Here is a 23,455-nt window from a genome sequence, read left to right as displayed (position 1 = left end):
ACAGAAGTCGATGTGACATTGTTACTAAACCCAAGGATTTTGCTTAAGTCATTGCTGATCCAAACGTACAAACGTTCGTGATAACTGACTCTAAGAGGGTGCTCCTGAATCACAAGAAAAGAAACCTCGTATTAATTGAAAATATTTAAGGGGAACGAGCTCTAGCCCAAACATCCAATAAGCTCATGTTGCAGTTTTTTTACGATGTGTGCAGGGTACAGTGGCCGACTGAGGGACAAATTCAAGTGTACTACGGGGACACTGATTCACTCCTGTTAAAAGTCAAAACTGAAAATCTATTGAATGATTTGGAAAATGGCGAGTGCATTAGCTCACGAATGGACTGCACTAATTGGGACGAATCCCTCTACCCAGAGCTAGTGAAACGCCAGGCCCCAAATCAATTGTTAATGCTAAAATCTGAAACGGGAGCGATCTCAGGAAACACACCAGTGGTGTGTTTCCTGGTCCTAAGGTATACTGTGTCGAAATGCACAGCAAGGACATTGAACCAGTGTGTAAAGGTGCACTTAATAGAATTGTAAAAAATAATTTCACCATGAGTGTGCATGGAAACTGTGTGGAACTTAGTCTCGTACAATGAGCGACAGACATTGTGTTCTGCACCTAACAAGTTAAAAACTGCACAGTTGGAGTTGAGAAAAATGCCTTGTCTCACGAATTAGGCGACGTCTATGTACTTGAGTTGGGGGTAACGGTCTTACCACACCGTAATTATTTAATTTCAGCCCGAGTTTAATGTACAGAGTACATAAAACAGCTCGGTCTAAAAAAATTAACTTAAATTCACTAAAAAAAAGTATAAAGTGGGTGGGAGGGATTTTTTTTGGGTAATTAGGTTTTTTTTAATTCTTTCTTTTTTATCACAATCAATTTTTGAATGTGTGTGTGCAAGGCCGATCAATTTCCACTGTTTAATGCCAGCCCCGACGAGAGCCAGCCGCAGCGGGCCCCCGGCGCCCGGCGCTTCCCCGCCCCGGCCACCGCCGCGCCCGCCCCCCGGGGGGGGACCCCAAAATTTAAAACTCTGTAAATAAAAGTGATATTTCAAGTACATTATTCCAATAAATGTTGTATTTTTTTATAAATAAATAATAAGAAAAAAAAGTGTATTTATTTAAGTGTTTTTTTTTCTAGTGGCTATGTAAATGTTGTATTTTTTTATTATAAATAAATTAAAAAGGTGTATTTTTTTTTATTCATGTTTAATGTGCCTTTTTCAATGTAGTATTTTTAAAAAGTATTGTCACTTTTTTTATGTATATAATAAAAGAAAATATTATTATTTATTCTTCTTCTTCTTCTTGAACGGAGTAGTAATAGGGGAAATTATTTAGTCATTAGACAGCCATAGTCTACAGTTAGTTGTCCAGGTGAACTGTTGAAGGGAACATGTATCAATTTAAAACACCATTCAGATCGTTTCTGTGTGGACCGTCAATGTCGGGCAAAACAACACTCTTAACTAAAATAATTAAAAATTGTGATAAAATGTTTGTGGAAAAGCCGAAAAAAATCTACTATTGCTATAGTATTTGACAGGAGTCATACAATAAAATAAAAGCAATTGCTGCCACGACAGGGTTGGTGCAGATACAATTCATACAGGGACTTGATGTTTTCAGCATTATTGAACAAAACTCTTGGTTGATCATTGACGATCTGGCTGAATCTATTGAACAATGATCCCAGGAAATGCTACAACTGTTCACTGTTCGCTCTCATAATGAACAGATTTCCGTTACTCTGGTTCTACACAATGTCTTTCATCAGAGCAAATGTATGCGAACACTTGCATTGAACTGCACCTACTATATCATCTACAGAGTTGTTCGTGATTCTAGCTCGCTAATAACTCTCAATAAACAAATCTATCCAGGAGCTTCCAAATTTCTGCTCTCAGCATACAATCAGGCAACTAATAAACCCTACGGCTACATCCTATTGGATCTTAATCAAAATACACCCGAGGATCTGAGTGTAGTCACAGATATTTTTGACAATGAAATTACAGTATATCTCCCCGTTAACACTGATAAGACCTATTAGCTGCTATCATGACACTGAAGAAACTACATGAAAATAGACATTTGTTTTCAGTTCTAAGCACTTCAAAACCTCCGCTTAGAATAGCCATACTCAAACATGGTATTGACAACGATTTCATTAATCTAATATCCGAACTTTGTTTAAATTTGACCGAGGGTAATGCTCAAGTGTCGGAAGTAGTTAAGCAACAGGCAAAGCAACATCACTCCAATGTAAGTACATTGGCCTCTAAAAAGAAAGGAAAGAATTTCAAAAGGAAACGACTTCTTCAGGCGGGCGGTAGCTTTTTCACACTTTTACTGCCAATAATAGCAGGACTTGTAAACAGTTTTCTCTAAAGAGAGAGAGAGAGAATGGCAAAACCCTATAAATTGACTCCAATAGAACTCGCTCTCTCACCCGACGAACACTTTGAGAACAATCTGAGTAAATTCCTTGACAATGAAAATATAGAGAATGATAAAACACTGCTTTTACCTCAAGATGCACTTCGCCGAGGGGACAAACACAGGTCCTTTCGGTAAAAGCCAACTGCTGCTGATGCTACTGACCACAAAACAGAATCATCTCCTCAAGATTCTGCTGCTGGAACACAATTGAAGAAGGAGGAATTGGATTCGATTTTAATGAAAATTGTGAATCTAATGCCCCACTAATATCGTTAACAAAGTAAACGAATCCTAGCCTATCTCTTGGAAAGTGGTCAATTTCAAGTTGAGAGCAATTGAACATGGATTATAATTCAGGGCAAGATATACAATCTTCTTGATTTAATCTATGACATGGTTACAAATCGTAAAGGACTATTATCATGTGACTCTCATCTATGAAACTTTTTAAATAAATTAAACTTCCCCAAAAGTCTTATTGGCAACAGACAAATTCTAAAAAAAATAAATGAACTTGCATCATCGTCATCATCAACAACAACAACGACATTGACACCATTAAAAAATGAACTTGAAGAAAAAGATTTTAAATCAATTTTGGAAAATACTAGCACACCACTGATAGCTAGACAAAAGCGAAAACGTATCAAGTCATCATCACTAGCACCACCACCAGCAGCCAGTATACAAAAGGGCAGCGGTCGTTACACAACGTGTTTAAGTTCAAAATGGTTGAAGTTCTGAAAGGTACTTATGAAAATTTTGGTGAGGCGGGGAGTTTAAGTTCCCCCACCACTCTTTCCAAAGTCACTGGTGTTCAGACTAAGAGTGTACAAGACTATCTACAAAATGAAACAAGTTACACTTTGCATAGAAATCATTGACTTCATGCCAATCAATATCGAAAAACTAAAGCCTTTTACCCAGTGCATATAATGCAAGCAGACCTCCTAACTCTAGATGAGATTCAACAAAGTCACAATACACCGTAAAAGTACATTCTACTTGCAATCAGTGTTTATAGTCGCTATGCATATGCAATTCCATTGCGATCAAAGAGAGGTGTTGAAGTTGCTCAGGCCATTGAAAGTATTCTCCAACAGGATTCATAAAATAAAATTCAAACGGATCGCGGTAGTGAATTTGTTAATCCTCATGTTGCAAAAGTACTAGAGAAATATAGTACACTGCTCTATAATAGTCACAGTCCTATAAAGGCTGCAATGGCCGAACGATTGATAAGAACTATTCGACTTTTAATTTCAAGATATTGCACATTGAAAAATACACCGGCTTTTATTCATGATCTAGATAAAATAAGGTTGATTTATAATCAACGACCTCACCGATCATTGTTCAACTCTACGCCAACGGAAGTTCATCATTCTGATCATTATACAATTGACACCTTTCTTAAACAGTATTCCAATGAATCGTCGGCTGTCATGAAGACGAAAAATAAATTCAATGTTGGTGATACTGTTCGAATTAATAGAACAACTAATGTTTTTGAAAAGGGGAATTACTTGTGGTCCACAAAACTTTTTAAAGTGGCAAAAATCCTAGACACTAAACCCATAACTTATCGCCTGCGTGATACCAAAGATGATGAGATTCTCGGCGGCTTTTATGACTATGAACTAAAAAAAGTTAAAAATGCTATTGAAATCTATCAAATTGAAAAGATATTAAAGAGACGTACTCGCAGGGGTAAGAAACAGTTACTTGTTCGGTGGCTAGGATACAACTCTGATTTTGATTCTTGGATCGGTGTTGAAAATATTGACAATGCCCAATGATTTCTATGTGACTTTCATGTCCAACGTTTCCGATCCTCTCTACAATGACTTGAATACGACAAGTGATTTTTGGACAAAACTCTCCCCTGTCATCAAATTTGACGGTGTATATGAAGTGGCTCTTGTCAACTGTATTCTCAAAAATACCTATGACATCCTGAGAAAGGATCGTGTGTATGATATAAAAGTTATACCACTCGATTGGACTATGAAAGGGTTGAACTATGTCGACTATAAATGGGTTGAAGCACTTAAATCTAGTGAATATCCACATGCCAAATTGAAATATATTGAATTTGATAATATGGGGGATTTGTGTGGTGCAATCAATAGAAAAATCTCATATCGTAGGAATGGTAAATTCCATTTTAATTATTAATTTGAACATGATAGTATTTACATTACCTCACCTCTTGACACTGAAATAATTATTCTCCATGATAATCTGAGTGAAGTTCTTGGCTTTAAACAGAATATGATCAATGGGAAAAATCTTGACACCGTTGACGGGATGGATCAAGTTATCTTTGCTGATTATCCACCTGGTTTTGCCTTGGACTCGTGCATATTTCTCTATGTATCCTTTATGGAAACATCGAGAGTCGGTAATTTAAATGTCCCCCTCTTACGTGTTCTTGAACGAAAAACATCTCATGAACTTGTTCATCACTATAATATAAAGCATCTTCAGTATGTTCCTGTAAACACTTCATAGTTGGAACTCTGCCAGTTAACACTAAGAAGTGAATTGCGCGATCCTCTAGAAATAACTAAAGGCTTAGCAGTGATTACATGTCATTTTCGACCCATTGTCAACGAAAGAACAATCACCTAAAATGAACAATATGAGAATTCCATTTGTCTGTCCCGATATCGATTTCTATGTTGGTGCTCTCATTCCAAATTATATAGGGAATGGACTGGACTGCTACAAGTGGAGTTCTACAATGTCTGGGTATGGTGTTTGTAGCTGGTTTGCTTGGCTATTTCGTTCTGCACTACCCCTTGCCAGAAAATATCTTGTACCTGCTGCATCAAATTTTGCTGCCTCCACACTACAGGACTAGGGGTCGGGCAAGAATTTCAAGGAGAGTGTTAAGGAAAATATTAGATCTTAAGCATTAGCAGTTGGTGATCACATAAAATCTCGACAAAATGTAGAGTGATTGAAATGGATGCTTGCGCGTTATTCACTCACCAGTCTCCATCCAAACGGGAAGCGAAGGACAACAACAAAGACTTTGAGGAATAGAACAACGAAGACCAATAAGCAGAAGAAGAAAAAGAAAAAGATTGTTAGATCAAAGAAGAATTTCTTCTCTTAAAATGACTTATCTCTCCCACAAGGAATCATATACGTCAATTCGTTCCTCATTGAATCTATTCAATGCTGAAAATGTTGATGTCAGTGTCAAGTATGGCTACTATGAACAACTTAACCCCCAACAACCCCTCTCGGACAATATACACTTTCAAATATTTTCCAATGATGACTATTTCATTGATTTGTCGTCAATATTTATTGATTTAAATGTTGTGGGGAAAAAAAAGTCAGATAATACAACTCCAACTGCTGGCGATGGTCCCTTCTATGAAAACTGTTTTCTATACAATCTATTCAAACAAATTAATGTATTTATTAATGGAACATTGGTGACAACTAGCAATAATTTAACCAACTATGCAACCTACAGACAATTTATGATGATGACGCCAAAGGCTTACAAGGATTTGAGAGGACAATCATTAGGCTATGAATATCGATCAGGTGTTGATACTGACGGTGAGTTGACTACTGCAGTGACCCAGGAGTATCATCTATTTGGAAAATTAAGTCATTAGATATTCAATATATCCCAATGTCTACCCCCAAATGTCAAGATTGACATAAAGTTACAGATGGCCCCATCAAATTTCATTTTGAGAAAAACACTTCCTGCAGCACCCGAAGCAAATGTCATTATCAAATCAGAAATTCTCCACGTCCGAAAACAACAGGTTATGAGCTCTGTTGCATTGGCAGTTGAAAAGCTAAGAGCCAATGGCAACAACATTAAACTTCTTGTCCCCCATACGATCACCAATCAACGTCACATTGCCACCGGCTCTCGTAGCTATACCGATTCATCATTTATCAAAAGAGAAATCCCATCAAAATTGGCTTTGGCCTTTGTGAAGAGTGGCAGTGCCGTTGGATCCTGGACTGAATCCCCCCCATGCTTTTAATTTTTTTGGTCTATCTAGCCTTGTGTGCAAAGTGAATGGTATTCCACTGTACACTCTATCTTTTGACAAAAAATCCTATAGAACTCTGTACGAGTTGACCATGCAATCCCTAGATCATGACTCTCAACTATTTGAAAATGGAATAACCGATTCAATGTTTTCAAAAAATCATGGGGTTATTGTTTTGGATTTGTCTGGCACACAGGATATGACCATAGTACGAACAGGGAATGTACGTTTAGAGTGTACATTTGCCAATGCTCTGACCAAGAGTATCACGCTAATATTACTGAGTCAATTTAAAACCTATTGGGAAATCATACCCGACGGTAGTGTTCTGCTAGACCTAGCACCATGAACAGAAACCAAATAATCAACGTATTTAGTATGGATCCATACATGTCCCGGTACAAGTCCTTCTATATACCTTTGGACTTCATTGAAAAAATTCCTATGGTTAACAACATCCTAATCAGTATTAATAGCAGTCCGTTTACTTTGAAGACCGGCCATTGGCTTTGCATCTTTCAAACAGCGAAGAATATTGAATTTTTTTACCCTCTTGGTCTATCGTATAAATTCTACGCACCATATATCAGCAACTTTATCGAAAGCAGGGGGAAAACCATTACTCAAAATCAACGAAGAGTACAGGATTTAGCAACTAAGACATTGGGCTTTCATGCATCACTTTTTTTATGTTCAGATGTCGTGGCTACACCTACAAGCAGTTTCTCGACATCTACGTTGACTTACCTCGATTGAACGAATTTCTAGTGTATAATATACTTGCAAGTGTATTTAATATTTATTTTAGTGCCCTGATAATAAATTGTTCTAAATTTTTATGTTAAATCTTTTATTAATAAAAAGAAAATTAAATACATGAAAAAACGACTTTTCTACTCTTTAGATTTCATCCACTACTAGGTATTTGTCGACAACAACTAGTGCAGGTAGATTATCTGAATTCACAGTGTACTGATCCTGATGTAGTGAAATGTCAGGGTCACATTTTCTACAGTAGAGTGTGACTTCACTCTTGTTATATCTCTTTATATAGTCAATGACACTATTCTCATTCATTCTATAGAATTCACATGTTTTAATTTGCTTATTTGAAGCAATTTCACAAACAGTGTCCTCAAGTGTCGAATCATATTCCGTCACTGCCAAATAAAAATCAGTGGGCTTATAATCATAACACTCATTGTCTTCACAACGATGACGTAGAAACTATATTCTTTTGTTGTTCCAACAGTTGAATCGATGACCCGGGTCCTCCTCCCAGAATAATCTAAAACCACGACGATACCAATATCTTAGCACTAGACTAAAATCACGGTTAGGATTCCTTACAATCATACCGGGATATGTATTCCCCCACTGATTACATTTATCATAGTGTCAATTGGAGCATAGGTGATTTCTAGGATGAGAGTCACACACCTCTTCAAGAAAGGAATTAAAACATTTAATTTGTACAGCATACCCTTAATTCTATTTACAGAGGTTATTTAATCTACAGTTTTCATAATACTCATCAACCATTGTGCAATTTTCACATGATGAGGACCAACTATCCTGTGAGTACACACATAACGGACATGTGTGGAACATTTTGTCATTTGTTGACACTCTCACTACCACAATGAAACTGACCTAGCAACATCAAAAATTGTCTGAGATAGAGAGAGAGAGAGAGGAGTAAATCATCCTTGAGCACCATCTTTGTCATGAAAAAAGTCCTAAATTTCTAAACTAATGTTTAAAAGCATATCCAAAATATCATTTTGCCGTGTCGTGATCAATATATCAATAAATTGTGTAAATGCATTTGGACCACGACGTAGAAGCTTCATACAATAGTCTAATGATGTAGAATCAGTTTTCATTATATCTACAAGCATTCCCCGAGAAAATATCTTCCTTTGAATAGACAACTCTAGAAAATCATCATCTAGAATCAAACGTTTTTCCATAAGAACTAGATTCCTCATGATTCACTCTTTCTCGAATCTATCCATTTTTAGAGTCCTAACTCTCTCACAACCAACTTCAGACTAACCAGAATTTCTTTTTTCTACTCTAGAAAATATACGCTAGTCTACTATAGAAAGAAAAAATACCATTGATTTAGAAACATTTTTATTGAACATAATTACAATAATAATAATATTCACTGGTGAATTTTGTTCTCATCAATATATTTTGATAGGACATCTAATGCAGACCGAAGTTTATTTATATGGAGAATATTCACTTTTCCAGCAAAACATAGTTGCTCCTCATGCTTAAATTTGCTTAATGATATCACGTATCTCGCATACATAATTTCCCATTCAAGACATAGTCTACAGCCAGCGGTTATTTCAACAGCTACATTGGGTACTCGTATATCGTTGCTGCTGCTGCTGTCGGTTCCATCATTAATCTCCAATAGTGTAAATGCACCACTCATTTTTTTTTCACTAATATCCTCTCAAATAAACTATTCTCTCTCTCTGAATTCAATTCTCTTACTAATATGAAATACAATGAAAATTATTCCTTATATCCGAATCCAACTACTAATCAAGTAGTTAGTGTGACCGTCGCTCTCTCTCTGTTTGACCTCCAAAAAATCGGTGGTACCTCAGAAAAACAGTCTGGTAAGGTAAGTATCGTTCATTGTAATAGGTAAATGGCCATGGTAACTCAATTTCTAGAAAATATACACGCATACCCATGCCTCAGGCTTGTGAAGGTTTGAATGTATATTTTTAATCTTATATGGCCTTACTACTACCATCTAAAGAGAGAAAACCAAAAGTTTGAAGCTTAGTTGACGCGGAGTGCCACGTCATACTATTTTCATTTCATAGTCCTTGAAAAAATTTCGAAGTTAGAAAAAACATGTCTACATATGTTGTTATTCAAGAAGAAAAAAAAATAATCCCATGCAGCCTACGTTGGTTCCAAATCGCTAAAGTTATTATGTAACCTGCAAAAATATTTATGGTGCATGAGCAACAATTTTGATCTTTTATTTCAACATGAAAAATACCTAAAAATTTTTAAAGTATTTTGATTTTTTTTTGCTGGATAAAATTGACTCGCTACGTGGAACAAATTTGCAATCACAGGCAGCGCAATCGCGCCGCCTAAGTAAAGAACGATGTTGGCAAAATGTATTATTTATTTTTTTTCGTTAGACCAGAGCACTTCGTATCGAAGGAGTTGTCGTAGAAACTTCGAAAAGGGCTCATTCGATTAGAAATTGGAGTGGCTTGTGCCCTTTTTAATATTCGAGAGTGATTGGAAGGCAACAAATACCTCTTCCGCGCCTACCATTTCTCCAAACACATCCAATCAAAATTTTGAGATAGCCATTATGTTCAACGCAGTTGAAAGTTCTGGAAATTATACCTTCGAGCAGGACACTCCCCCTGTAGGCTAGTGCCCTTTCTAATAGTCAAAAGTGATTGGAAGGCTTGAAATTTTTATTGTAAAGATCGATGTCGGTACAACGTATTTTTTTTTTTTTTTTTTTAGATCAGGGCACTTCGTATCGAAGAAGTTTTCGTAGGAACTTTGAAAAGGGCTCATTCGATTGAAAATACAATGAGCTAATGCACTTTTTAATAGTCGAAAGTTATTGGAGGGCAAATATTTTCCCTCCCACGCCCACCCTCTATTTGCCCATTATGTTTAAAAAACTAAATGTTGCCTTAAGATTAAATCAAAATGCACTGTGTTAATGCTAATTCACAATATGGCATCTCAGCAGTATCCCAAAAACGACTGAGGGTATTATGTTCAAACTTTCGGAGCAACTTCTGCACTTAAAACTTAACCGAATCAAAAAGCGTAAGTGTATCCAAGCTATCAAAGAAAGTTAACAGATTGTTTTGTAAATGGTATCAAGTTTTCTATTTCAGGTCAACTAGAGGAGGTATGAAACTAAATTAAGCACTACTATTTGTGTACAGATTTTTAAAAGGATGTATTTTCTTAAAAATTGCTGAAAATTTTTCTCCAGCATACAAATAGCCGGCCAAACTATAAAGTCTTACAAAACCGAAAAGATTTAATGTATTATTTTCTTTTTCCCTGAAAAGACTATGTCAATATAAAACGAACAGAAATTAATTAGAAAAACTTTTTACACAAAATAAGTTTTTCACAGAAAAGTAAAAAAACTCCATTAAACCAAAAAGGAGCAAATTAAAATCAAATAATCTACCAAGCGCGAAACTACCACAAATCAGCACAACCCTGCTTAACTCCTGATTCAATACAAAACCAGCTGCTAACCTCATGTCCCACCTTAACCACAGCAGTGTTATTCTCGTACATAGGACTAATCCCTTTAATGTATTTGTCTGGTATACCATACAAAGATAAAACCTTTGCTAAAGCTTTTCTATCAACAGAATTGAAAGCTTGCTCATAATCTATAAAACTAAGGACCAAAGGTGTTTGACAACTCAGGCACTTCTCAATAATTCACCTAAGAGTGAAAATTTGGTCGACACATCCTCTACCTTTTCTAAAACCGCACTGTTCTTCTCTTAAAACTTTGTACACAGGATTTTTTAATCTAAAAAGTATCATATTACTAAGTAATTTTCTACCTACAGAGACCAGACTAATGCCTCGATAATTACCACACTCACTTTTATCACCTTTCTTATAAAGCGGCTTAATTAAGGTTTTCCTTAATTAAGGAAAATTAAATATTCATAATCTTCAGTAGCTTATTTCTAACCTCAGAGCTACCATATTTAAGAAACTCATTTACTACCCTATCAGCACCTGGAGCCTTATTATCTTTTAATTCTTTTAGTACTGTCGCTAATTATTCCTTACAAAACAAATCTTCCATCACATCCAAGGTATCACAAACTTTGTCATTTTCCTCTATATCTTTTCCTGCAACTCTATCTTGGCTTAGCAAATTCTCAAAATGTTCAGTCCATCCCTATTTAATCCTTTCCTTATCGCTAATTGTGGCCCCATTCCTATCTTTAGCTGGGCCAAGTCCGTATTAACTACTCCCTCTCAATTTATTGACATACCAGTACAATATTTTACTATTATGCTGTCTAGCTGCATCTTCCAGATCCTCGGCAATTTTATCCATCGCCTCCACTTCACACCTCCTTAGTTCATATTTTAAGGCTTTCTCCGCTTTCTTTACATTCCTTTTGTTTTCATATGTTCTATCAATCAGATAATTCTTTTACAAGTTTTTTCTCCTTTCTATTAAACATAAAGCTTTTTCACTAATATTCTTAGCTGCAGTCCTAGCTTTCTCCCCTACGACACCTTCAGCAACTTCACAAATTATTTTTCTAAAATTATTCCAACCATCTTCCACATTATCAAATTTTAAACTCTTAAGATTAGTATTCAACTGTTCGTGGAAAGTTTGTCTCAAATTCTCACCCGGGAGTCTACCAAAATCATAACTTCCCGGGAGGTTGTTACCCTTCCAATATTTGAGCTTTAAATTAACCCTTGACACTACCAGATGGTGATCTTTACTTTTAACATCAATAACACCACTCCTATATACCCTAGTATCCTGTATTGATCCTGTCAGTCTTCGGTTTACTATAACATAATCAATGAGGTTCCATCAGTCGGTTCTACAGGGGCATATACAACTATAACTGATACCCTGAACTTTTTAGTCATAAAATGAGCAATTAGTATATTCTATTATTAATACCTTCCCAGCCTAAACAAAACTTAGCAGCTTCCTTATTCATCATGAGCCCTACCTTGTCTGTGTATCCCATCCTTCCTGCCTGAGTAAACAAATTCTATATCACCTAATTTCATACTTCCTACCCCTGGGATGAGTTTCTGAAACTCCTAATAAGTCCAGTTCGAATCGTCTGAATTCGTCAGTCAAAATTTTGATACGATGGTCATTTTCTAACGTCGTAACATTCCAAGTTCAAATTTTCATGTTCTTTAAATCATCCCAGATACCAGTGCAGGACGGGGATCACATATCTTCTCAAGTCTACACCGAAGTGCTTAAGCCGGCTTAGAACCGGACAGCAAGAAGTCCCTGGGACCTCCATGAATGGAGACTTTGAGCAATCCTGGGCCCATCTTTGTCACAACATGGTTTTCAGCAAAACTTGGCGATGCTCTTCTATCACCATGAGTCGAAATCCTGTGCAAACAATCTGAAGCTATTACCTCCGCTTCATTATATATTCATTCCTCCAAATATTATGCTACTACAGGGAGGCAGCCCATAGTTGATAAATTAGATAGGAAGAGGTTTTTCAGCCCGAAGACGCCCTTCAAAACACACAAAGCCCAGAAGAATTATCCAATGATCAGAATCCCATGCGAATGCTCGTTTACTAGGCTATGATTTCCTCAAGGGGTTCCACTCCTCAAGTGGGATAAGAATTGACCGCAAGGTCCCCAGTCTTGCAGGTACCCCGAAAGGGTCGAGGCAGCCCTTCGCAGAGGCTGTTGTCTAAATATCTGGATCTTACGCCCTGCCGCAGTTGTCTTCCTATAGAAAATCCACCCGTGATGCTGTTCTGCATCACCATGCAATTTAACCCATTACTGGGAGAAGGCTTGTAACTCATGGGACTTATGGACACACCGGTGGGTCCTATTGAGTGTACATTTGAGGGGCCTTGTTCCTTCTCCACCTGCACTTATAACCCCAGGTGAGGGTGCCCCAGTTTCTATTACGGACCCCAGGGACAAGGTTTCCCCTTAGTCAGTGCCTCCTATGGAGGTACCCTACATATTTTTAGGGCGTTCCCCTATCGTCACCTGGGGACACGCTGAGTGGCCTGGGGGAGGCCAGCTATGTAGGCCTACCTGAAAATCATCTAACATTGCTAAGGATAACAGATACAAGTTGAGCTTATGCATCCTTGCTTCTTAAAACTAAAAGCTAAGTAGATCTACCTGAAAATCGTCTAGCCTTGCTAAGGATGACAGATGCAAATTGAGGTTATGCATCCATGCTTCTTAAAACTAAAAGCTAAGTGGACCTACCTGAAAATCCTCTAACCATATATGACAACACTTCCAATAAAAACATTATGTTCCCCCTAGGGAACAGCTTACAATCCTTGCCCTGAGGGCTGGGGGGGGGGGGTTGTCATCCTCAAAGACCTAATTTCCAGAACTTTTTACTACGTTGAACAAAATGGCTATCTGAAAATTTAGATTGGATGTGTTAGGGGTAATGGTGGGTGTGAGAGGGTGGTTAGCTACCATCGAAGCATAATCACCTACGGAACAAGTACTGACAAAACCTATCCTCTCCACACAAAAAAAGTGACCCTTTGTATACCTATGCAAACCTGGCAACTAAAAACCGTAGTTACACAATTCATCCCGGTCACTCGTCGCCTGAATCACGGTCTAGCGTAATTTATTGGCTCGGAGCAAAGTATTTTGGCTCGGAGCGATTAAGTAGTGCAGCACTTTGCGTCTAGAGGCGCTGAGGTACGCGGGGTCACTTTTGGAGAGTTTTGTCAGTACTTGTTCCGTAGGTGACTATACTTTGGTTACCGTCCAATCACTTTCGACTATTAAAAGGGGCTCTCAATTTCCAATTGAATGAGCCCCTTTTGAAGTTTTTACGACAATACTATCTATAAAAACCTTATATGACCCCAGGGCATAAATTACAACCTTTGCCGTGGGGGCTTTGGGGGGTTTGTCATCGTTAAATACATAATTTCTAGAACTTTCAACTACGTTGAACAAAATGGCTATCTCTAAACTTTGATTGAATGTGTTTGGGGAAATGGTGGGCGCAAGAGGGGGGTTAATTACTCTCCACTCACTTTTGACTACTAAAAAGAGCACTAGCCCTTTCAATTTCCAATCAAATGAGCCCTTTTTGAAATTTCTACAACTACTTTCTATATAAACCTTATATGCCCCAAGGGCATAACTTACAACCCTTGCACCGAGAGCTCTGAAAGGGTTATCATTCTAAAGGACCTGATTTCCAGAACTTTCAACTACATTGAACAAAATGGATATCTCAAAATTTTGATTGGACATGTTTGGGGAAATGGTGGGCGTGAGAGATGGGTTAGTAGGCCTTCAATCACTTTTGACTATTAAAAACGGCACTAGTCTGTGTGAAGTACCTGGCATCGACGAGGCAGTTCACGCTACAGTGGTGTCTAAAATAAAGAACTCTCCAGAAAATTGGATGGATTTATGCTAAATACTAGCTGCTCTTCTGTCACCCTGCCAGACAAATTTCAATCGTCCCAAACCACACCCCCGAGACCGCTTTACTCTGTGATACTCAAAGACCCTCCAACAGACTTAAAATGCCAAAGCGAACGCAAAGCATTTATTTACAAACTGTGACCATGTCCAGATGGCGATATAACCGAGTTACAACGCTCTAATACCGAGTGGAAACTCGTGGTTCGTTCCATGCAAACCACGAGCCAGATAGTGGATGCAGCTAAAAGTGCGAAACCGTCACTCAACATCTCCCTCAAGGAACCTGCTTTTTTAGCTGCGATCAAGCGAGTGCCGGAGGATCTAGACGAACAGTCTCTAAAACAGCTAATCCCCAAGTGCAATAAAACCCCAGCATGTGGCAAGTCTCGAACTTTTAAAGTCTACTTTCCGACACGAAACGACCTCGATACCTTTCTCAAAGTTTCAGTGAAAATCGGATATGAATGCCTCGCAGTTGAAGAGTTCGAGTTCTTAGCTCGGTGATGCTTTAATTGCCACGCAATCAGCCACCTAGCTTCAGATTGTAAGAACGGTTCTTTGTGCTCCAAATGCGGCTCCGCCAATCACATATCTACATCCGATACCCAGTGTCATAAGGCAGCCTTTTGCTTTGGTTGCAAGAAGCAGGTTCATACTTGCTATAGTGTGAAGTGCCCGAAAAACCGTAAACCCTCGAATTAATTACCTCGTCACTAACTCTTCTATCGTGGAATATAAATGGTTCTTTTATTAATAAACTTCCGGTTCTGAAAAGCCTCCGTTCCGAGTTTAGTGTGATTTGTCAACAGGAACATTCTGTTACTAAACATAACCTGAACATACTTGAGCTTGAGGATATGACAACTTATTGTGTACCCGCTAGACAGCGGAACAATAGAGGCCGACCCTCTAGTGGACTTGTTTCGTTTTTGAAATCAGCTCTTTGTTCTCGTATTTTGGAAGCAAATGATTATTATCTAGCTGTGAGAGTGAATTGTTCTGTGTGTATCTTCCCAAAGACTACAATAATGACCAGCCTGAGCGCTTATTTGCGCTATATTGTAAAAAACTAGGTTCATGTATAGACAAAATTCGGCGCTTACCTTGCATTATAGCCGGTGACTTTAATTGTAATCTGTCCGAGCCGAATTCTCAAGCGTCACCTCGTACACTGCTAGTTAAGGGTTTATTTAGTAATTTCTTGTGTGTTTTACATAAATCGTCCGATTTTACATATGTTCACACGTCTTCGTGAACTTCCAACCTGGACCACGTTGTTGTATCGTCAGATTTGCGAGCGGATAGAGTAAAGGTTGTGTTTGATTATCAGTTGTCTGATCATTTTCCCATAACTTGCTCTGTCGGTATACCATCTTCTGGTCACCAAACCACACCTCCTGCTCCTTCAGCACCTCGACACCGTCGTGACTGGTCGAAAATCGATCAAGCCCTATTCATTGAGTCGGTAGATTCAGTCCTGAATAAAATCTGCGTCCCATTTCATCTCCTTCAGAAGTCACTCCAGTAACCTTAAAAAGAAGTTTCGATTTGTCTAGATATATATTGTGCAAAAATCTGCCATACTCTCCGCTTCGCAGAAAAACAAGCTATTCTTTGCAACGAATTTGTAAAGTAATCATTCCCGGGGGGTCGTCAAATCCAGATCTCGTCATTTTATGTAGTCAAGCAAAATTTTGGTTTTCAGTATGGAAAGAGTGTGGACGTCCGAATATGGGTCTTGTGAACAGCATACGGATTTTTACGAAGTGAAAGTGTTCTAAGGCCCTGGCTCGGCATCGGGAAAATATAGTCAATCGTTATTCTGCTCGTGCCAAACAAGATAGAAATATGATCTTCAAGTTTGTCTCTCGTTCTGCAACAAATTCTTCGTCACCATCTCCAGCCGACATCCCTGAGGATAAATGGTAGGCCTATTACGAATCAGAGTTCTCAGCCCCTGACCCCTCCGTCAAACAATCTTAGGAGGCTGTCTTAGATCAGTTTCTATCTTCTCATCCCGATGAAGATTTTATAGTCAGTTCCCGCTCTGTTGAAGATGCCATCCGTAGACTCAAATGGAAAGGCTCATCGGGCATTGACGAAGTCAGTGCGATCCACTTGAAACACGGAGGTAAACTTCTCGCGGCATATCTCTCTCTCTGCTTATGCAGATGATTTTATCCGAAGGAATTGTTCCTGCCTCTTTCTGAATCGGAGATCTGACTCCCATTTCTAAAAAGGGAAAAACTGAAATTCAATGTACATCATTCCGTCCGATAACTGTAGCTACATTACTGTGCAAGCTCTTCGAGTTACTGTTTATACAGGAACTCGAAAATGTATACTACACTCCTCCGCATTAGTTCGGCTTCAAGCGAGGAACCGGATGTGCTGATGCCTTAACAGTCGTTGCTAATGTCTTGATAGACTCCGAATCTTCTGGAGAGAGCCTTTCTTTTTCAGGAAACGACATTAGACGCGCATTCGACTCTCTAATCCATGCTGCGATGCTTCTGAAGGCCGGTAAACGTGGGTTGAGTCTAGCTGTCATTCGTTCTCTCAGGAATCTGTATTCTAGATTACGGATCCGACTGAAGCTACCTCCTGTCACGGGTTTGACCCCCATTCCAAGCACCCGACTAGCTCCAGTCAAGAAAGGAGCGCGTCAAGGAGCAGTCACCTCTCCTGACCTTTTCAATAACTGTGTCCTTGATGCACAAGATCAATGTCCATCTTTACTGATTCTGTTATCTGCTAACTTGTCTTTGGTATGTTACGCGGGCGACATCCTGAATCTTAGCCGAACCCTTCAGTGGACAATTGATATCTTCAAAATCCTTGAAGCCGAATTTCTTAAAGTTGGACTTCAGTTCAACTCTTCAAAATCGGAAATCGTCTTATTCAATTGGAAAACTGATTTTTGTGTTCCTACCATTGCCCTTGGTTCTAGCTCTGTCCAGCCAGTGGATCACCTCATTTAACTAGGTTTACCCATAGGTTCGTCTATCCACCACACCCGAAAACTTCTCCTCGAACAGCTTAAACGACAAATTTTAGCCTCTTACGCTTCAATTGTATCTTGCCAACTCCGATTCAACCGGCTGCTTCTAGCAAGCTTATATAACGCCATCGCTCTTCCTCACACTTTATATGCCACGCCCTTCTGGAAACTTCTCACTAAAACTGACCAGAATAAAATCAGATCGATGTATTTTCGTTTTGCGAAGTATATGCTTCTTCTACCTCCGTTGTATAGAAATTCGCATGTAATTGAAAATTTAAAGTCTCAGACACTGACGTCGCTGTCGCTAGACGAATAGCGAAACATAATAGAAAAATACACCAAAATCTACACGAATGGTTCCATCTGCTCATTCAGTGATTCAGTGATTCGTTTTCTTTGTTGGTTCAGTTCGTTGTAGTTTGTGTAATTTTTTTTTGTTTTTTTTTTTTAAGTGCTCCGTCTTGTTGTGTTGATTTGACGGGTTTTTCAATAAATAAATAAAAACCTTATATGCCCCCAGGGCATAACTTATAACCCTTGCCCTGAAGACTTTGAAGGAGGGGGTGTGTCCTGCTGAAAGGTATAATTTCCAGAACTTTCAACTGCGTGGAACAAATGGCTATCTCAAAATTTTAATTGGATGTATTTGGGGAAATGGTGGGCGTGGAAGGGGTGTCAGTTGCCTTCCAATCACTTTTGACTATTAAAATGGCACTAGCTATTTAAATTTCCAATCGAATGAGCCCTTTTTGAAGTTTCTACGACAACGCTTTCTATAAAAAACCTTATATGCCTCCAGGGCATAACTTACAGCTCTTGCCCTGAGGGCTGTGTGTGTGGGGGTGGGGGGGGGCTTGTCATCCTCAAAGACCTAATTTCCAGAATTTTCACCTACGTTGAACAAAATCCCTATCTCAAAATTTTGATTGGATGTGCTTGGGGAAAGATTGGGTATGGGAGGGGGGTTAGTTGCCCTCCAATCAGTTTCTACTATTAAAAAGGCCACTAGCCCTTTCAATTTCCAAACAAATGAGCCTTTTTTGAAGTTTCTACGAAAACGCTTCCTATGAAAACCTTATATGCCCCCAGGGCAAAACTTACGACCCTTCCCCTGAGGGCTTTGGGGGAGTGTCCTCCTAAAACACATAATTTTTATCTGAAAATCAACTACGCTGAACAAAATGGCTATCTCAAAATTTTGATTGGAAGCGCTTCGGGAAATGGTGGGTGTGGAAGGGATGTTAGTTGCCTTCCAATCACTTCCGACTATGAAAAAGCGCACAAGCCACTCTTATTTCCAATTGAATGAGCCCTTTTCGAAGTTTCTATAACAACTTCTTCGATACGAAGTGCCCTGGTCTAAAGGAAAAAAAATAACACATTGTGCCAACATCGTTCTTATATGGCCCCAGGGCATAACTTAAAACCTTGCCCTGAGGGTTGTGGGAGAATGTCCTCCTCGAAAACATAATTTCTGTCTGGAAATCAACTACGCTGAACAAAATGGCTATCGCAAGATTTTGATTGGATTTGTTTGGGGAAATAGTGGGCGTGGAAGGGGTGTTAGTTGCCTTCCAATCACTTTCGACTATTAAAAGGGACACAAGCCACTCCAATTTCCAATCGAATGAGCCCTTTTCGAAGTTTCTACGACAACTCCTTAGATACGAAGTGCCCTGGTCTAAAGAAAAAAAAAATCAATAATACATTGTGCCAACATCGTTCTGTACTTAGGCAGCGCTATTGCGCTGCCTATGAAAAGGAGAAACACTCATTCCCACTGTGAAATCTCCTGTAAAAAGTCTCATGATTGTTTTCAGACTGTTCATTGGTAGAGAATTACGGATACTTACCAATTATATCGACTAAGATTATCAAGACAGGCAAGGCAATAACAAGAAAGCTAAAAATATAAAAATGCAATCTTTAATTGATCAAGAGAATTAATATACTGTATTTGCAGTAACCACCGGTTAGTATTCAAAATAAAGGGTAGAAAAATAAGAAACATAAACAGACAGAAAACAAAGACTGAGAATGGACTTGGTAAAAATTATTGCTTTGAAAGATAAATTCCACCAGTATAACAATGGCACTGACTGATAAGTTAATATCCTTTCCAAACAAAAATGGCAGCTGTAACAAAGGCCTACAATCTCGAAATACAATCGGCCCTTATTAAAATATTTGTCTTTATAAGCATAAATAATTCATCCCTCGGTATCAGAAAGATTGCAGAAAGTAGCAGGTAACAGCGTATAATACTCTTTTTTATAGTGACCTCTATTAGAAGGTTCAAGGTTCAAGGTTTTATTATTAATACCATATTTACACAACGTATTAAATTCCAGACAGAGAGAAAACTCGACAGAGTCGGGAACAAAAAATATTTAACACACAGATTTAAATTAATTGTACCTCCACTAATATTCTAGTTATAGAGATTTTAACCAAAATATTCAATTTTCTATTTCAAACTACCATTGAAAATAAAATAAAAAACAATAGATAACTCACCTTTCCAGACTCCTCAACCCACCAAAAAAAAAAAAAAAAAAAAAATGTAAAAAAAATTACGTACTTTATTCAACTCATCAACAGGGGAAGACGGACAAACTCCTCCCCAAACACGCCACGCAAATGAGGCGTACAGATGTATGTACAAGCACATACGCAGACATATAGCAATATACACATACATATATATACACATATACACACATATTAACAATTTACATGTTCATTAAACATTCCTTAATTTTTTATTTTTTTTTAGTGTTGATAGGCGAAGAGATAGATTACAATTTTTATCAAACTTATTCCATACTGTAACTAAACTATTTCTTAGTGAAAAACGCCATCTCTCGGATTTAATTGGCGGCTGACGGACCATCCAGCGTTTCCTGGACTGTCGACATGAATCCAACTCATCCAATACCGCTAACAGCTCAGATACATAAAAATACGCAGGCAATGCCTTCTTCCGATACTGAACAATAAACAGAACTTATTGAAAAATTACAAACTGGTTAACTGGAAGGATATTCAACATAACAGACATCCTCTGAGTACTTGATTTGTTTGGTAACAAAATAGGAGATGGAACATATTCTTTCAGTACTCGTAAGCCTTTATTCTTTTGTCTCTGGAGTGGCAGTAGGTGGCTCCTAAATATATTGGAGTAAACAAGTGGGCAATAATTAAGGCAAGAATAAGGTAAAATAAACTTCAGGTGACGCATCATTCCAAAATTTCTGCTAAAGATGGCTAATATGGTGCTTGTATGACAGGTTTTCATCAATGATAATTCCTAAGTAGCGTACAAAGCTAACACGCTAAATACACACGTTGTTTTAAGCCTCAACTGACTGGAGTCCAGGACAAGAAGTTGAAGTCCGAAAGTAAGTAATAAATTTTGTCATCTTAAAATTTGCTATCAGACGCTCAGACTTAAACCACAATAGAATTCTCTCAACTGACTGACATATATTTTGCCGAAGAATCAGATCATTGGGTTCAGAGACATTACACACCGTATAATCAGCAAACAACACAATAAGTCAGAGACCCTTTGAAAACACACCCAAGTCACTGATATAAATCAAGAAAAGCAAGGGGCCATGTACAGATCCTTGAGGGACCCCAACGTTGTTCAACTTCTGCACTGTTCTTGATGTGGAGTCGCCGTCGGCAACGAAATGTGTCAGGTCATGTAAGTAAGACATAATTAAAAAGCAGGCTGGCCCTCTTATCCCATAATAATGCAGTTTATGTTCCAATATACGATGGGAAATCGTGTCAAATACTTTTTTGATGTAAAAAAAACACAGTTGCTGGAATATCACCTTTATCTAAAACGTCATGAATAAACTGAGTAGCAACTAAAACTGCATGTTCGGCAGAATGGTTTCTCCTGAAACCAAATTGTGACTTGAGAAAGAAATTAATCTTCCCTAGAAACGAAACCAGACGATTATATAAACAACGTTCAATAAGTTTAGAAAAAGCAAATACAATCAAAACTGGACGATAATTATTTGGATCTTTTGAATCACTTCCCTTATGTAACGCAACTATTCTAGCTGCTTCACAGCAATCAGGGAATTTGCCGTACTTAAAAGAAAGGCTAATAGTATGAGCTAAGCACTCGGCAGTTTCCGGTATAATGGTCTTCAGTCAATTTGTGCTAGACGCATCCGACCCATCTGACTTTCCATTTTTCAAAAGCCTGGAAATTGCCAATAATTCTGAAGCCAATACAAGAGAAAGAAATATGGATAGGTCATTCGATGGAGGTAAATACTTCATGAAATCAGTATCCACAGCTGTTGGCACTGTATTGGCTTCAGAATTATTGAAATCCGTATCCACTGCAATACAGCTGTTGGTGCTGAAGTCATTTCACCAATAGTAGCACAGTGGCGGTTAAGTAGTGTAATCACTTCTTTTTTCCCTTTCACAGTTGTCCCATCTGTTGCAGTTTTCATCTTTCCTTTTACAAGCAATAGCACGCATGTACGGATAAATCTGTTGGAGGAAAGGTATTGTCGTATCAGAGAGGGGGAGAAACTCAGACAAATACAAAAAATAGGAAATCTAAAGTAGATCCAAAATATAGATAAAATCACTAAATTTAAGAATTGGGAAGGGCAAGGTACCGTTAGCTTCACAAGCATACTTTTTTTATGCTTCATATCTTCAATTGCTTAGTGCCCAAGATCGTACTTATGGGGGGGGGGATGTTTAAGAGATTTGAACTCCCCTCCCCAAAGAAGAAATTGTCCGACTCGTGAAAATGTAACTAAATGCACATAAACAAATTCGGTATGCGTTTTTAAAGTTTCCTTTGTAAAACATCCCCCAAACAGGCCCGCCCTCCAAGCGTAATCCTCGATACGCCCTTTTTAGTGGCTCCTGATATTACTCTGGCACCAATTACCCCACTCACAAAGTCCGTTTAATGCTAAAAAAAATGATGTATTAGAAATTTTCAACATTCAGACTGTGTCAAATTTTTCAAAAAGTAGAGAAATACGTTTGAACCGTGTTTAACAAATCCATCCAATATATAATTTTAACGAATTTTAGGAAGAGCACATTTGCAAGAAATGTTCTAAAAAAGAAATATTCGAAAAGCTTAATTCTTCAAAAAAAAATAATAAGGCATAATACTTGCAAAATATTAGAAGTTCCCAAGTCAAAATATAAACAAAAGCACAGTTAATATCATAGACAGACTTACACTAGAATACGCAGCCTTTCCTCCTTTAGGACAAGATTCTCCTGGAATATCTTCAAGAAAATATTCTAGGTAATTATCAAAAGCTGCTTGATCAGGCCACCGAGCTTCAGAGCCATTAATGACTGAATGGGTTACATCACATTTCTTGCAAGCAAGCGGTGCTGAAAGAGTAATTATATCTGTAACTGTTAAGTACAAACATCTTTCTTCTACACGAAAGTAAAATCACTGGTAGTATATAAATTACCTCCCGAGATACGAAAAATAGTTGGTCAAAAGCGTTTGTACAAAGCTTGTATTTTTGTGCACGAACAAATTTTTCAAGAATTTTAATTATAAGTCTTGCGAATTCAGCCTTTCCTTTCAAAGAAATCTTTTTATTAATTCTTATACTAAATCCAATTGATTACGTTGTACTGTAGCTTCAAATTTTGATCCAACAAAGACAATCTGAATAAATCATGCACGTGCGACTCTTCCCCCCACAAAAAATAAAATC

The 23,455-nt window shown here is 38.0% G+C and overlaps 1 protein-coding gene across 2 annotated transcripts in view; it reads right to left on the bottom strand.

Annotated features, from left to right (window-relative positions):
- The window catches only part of LOC148942712 (NPC intracellular cholesterol transporter 1-like), a 154,246-nt gene that overhangs the window by 44,971 nt on the left and 85,820 nt on the right, over positions 1–23,455 (bottom strand). For both annotated transcript variants that reach the window (XM_089102813.1, XM_089102814.1), the window contains exon 19: positions 22,957–23,117. In XM_089102813.1, coding sequence (XP_088958939.1) covers positions 22,957–23,117 — 161 coding nt within the window. The remainder of the gene's footprint in view (positions 1–22,956; positions 23,118–23,455) is intronic.

Source organism: Artemia sp. Qi Xiang Cuo, chromosome 16 (genome assembly GCF_049724085.1).
Source record: "Artemia sp. Qi Xiang Cuo chromosome 16, ASM4972408v1, whole genome shotgun sequence".
Classification (NCBI taxonomy): Eukaryota; Metazoa; Arthropoda; class Branchiopoda; order Anostraca; family Artemiidae; genus Artemia; species Artemia sp. Qi Xiang Cuo.
This window is presented reverse-complemented; position numbering and strand designations above follow the sequence as displayed.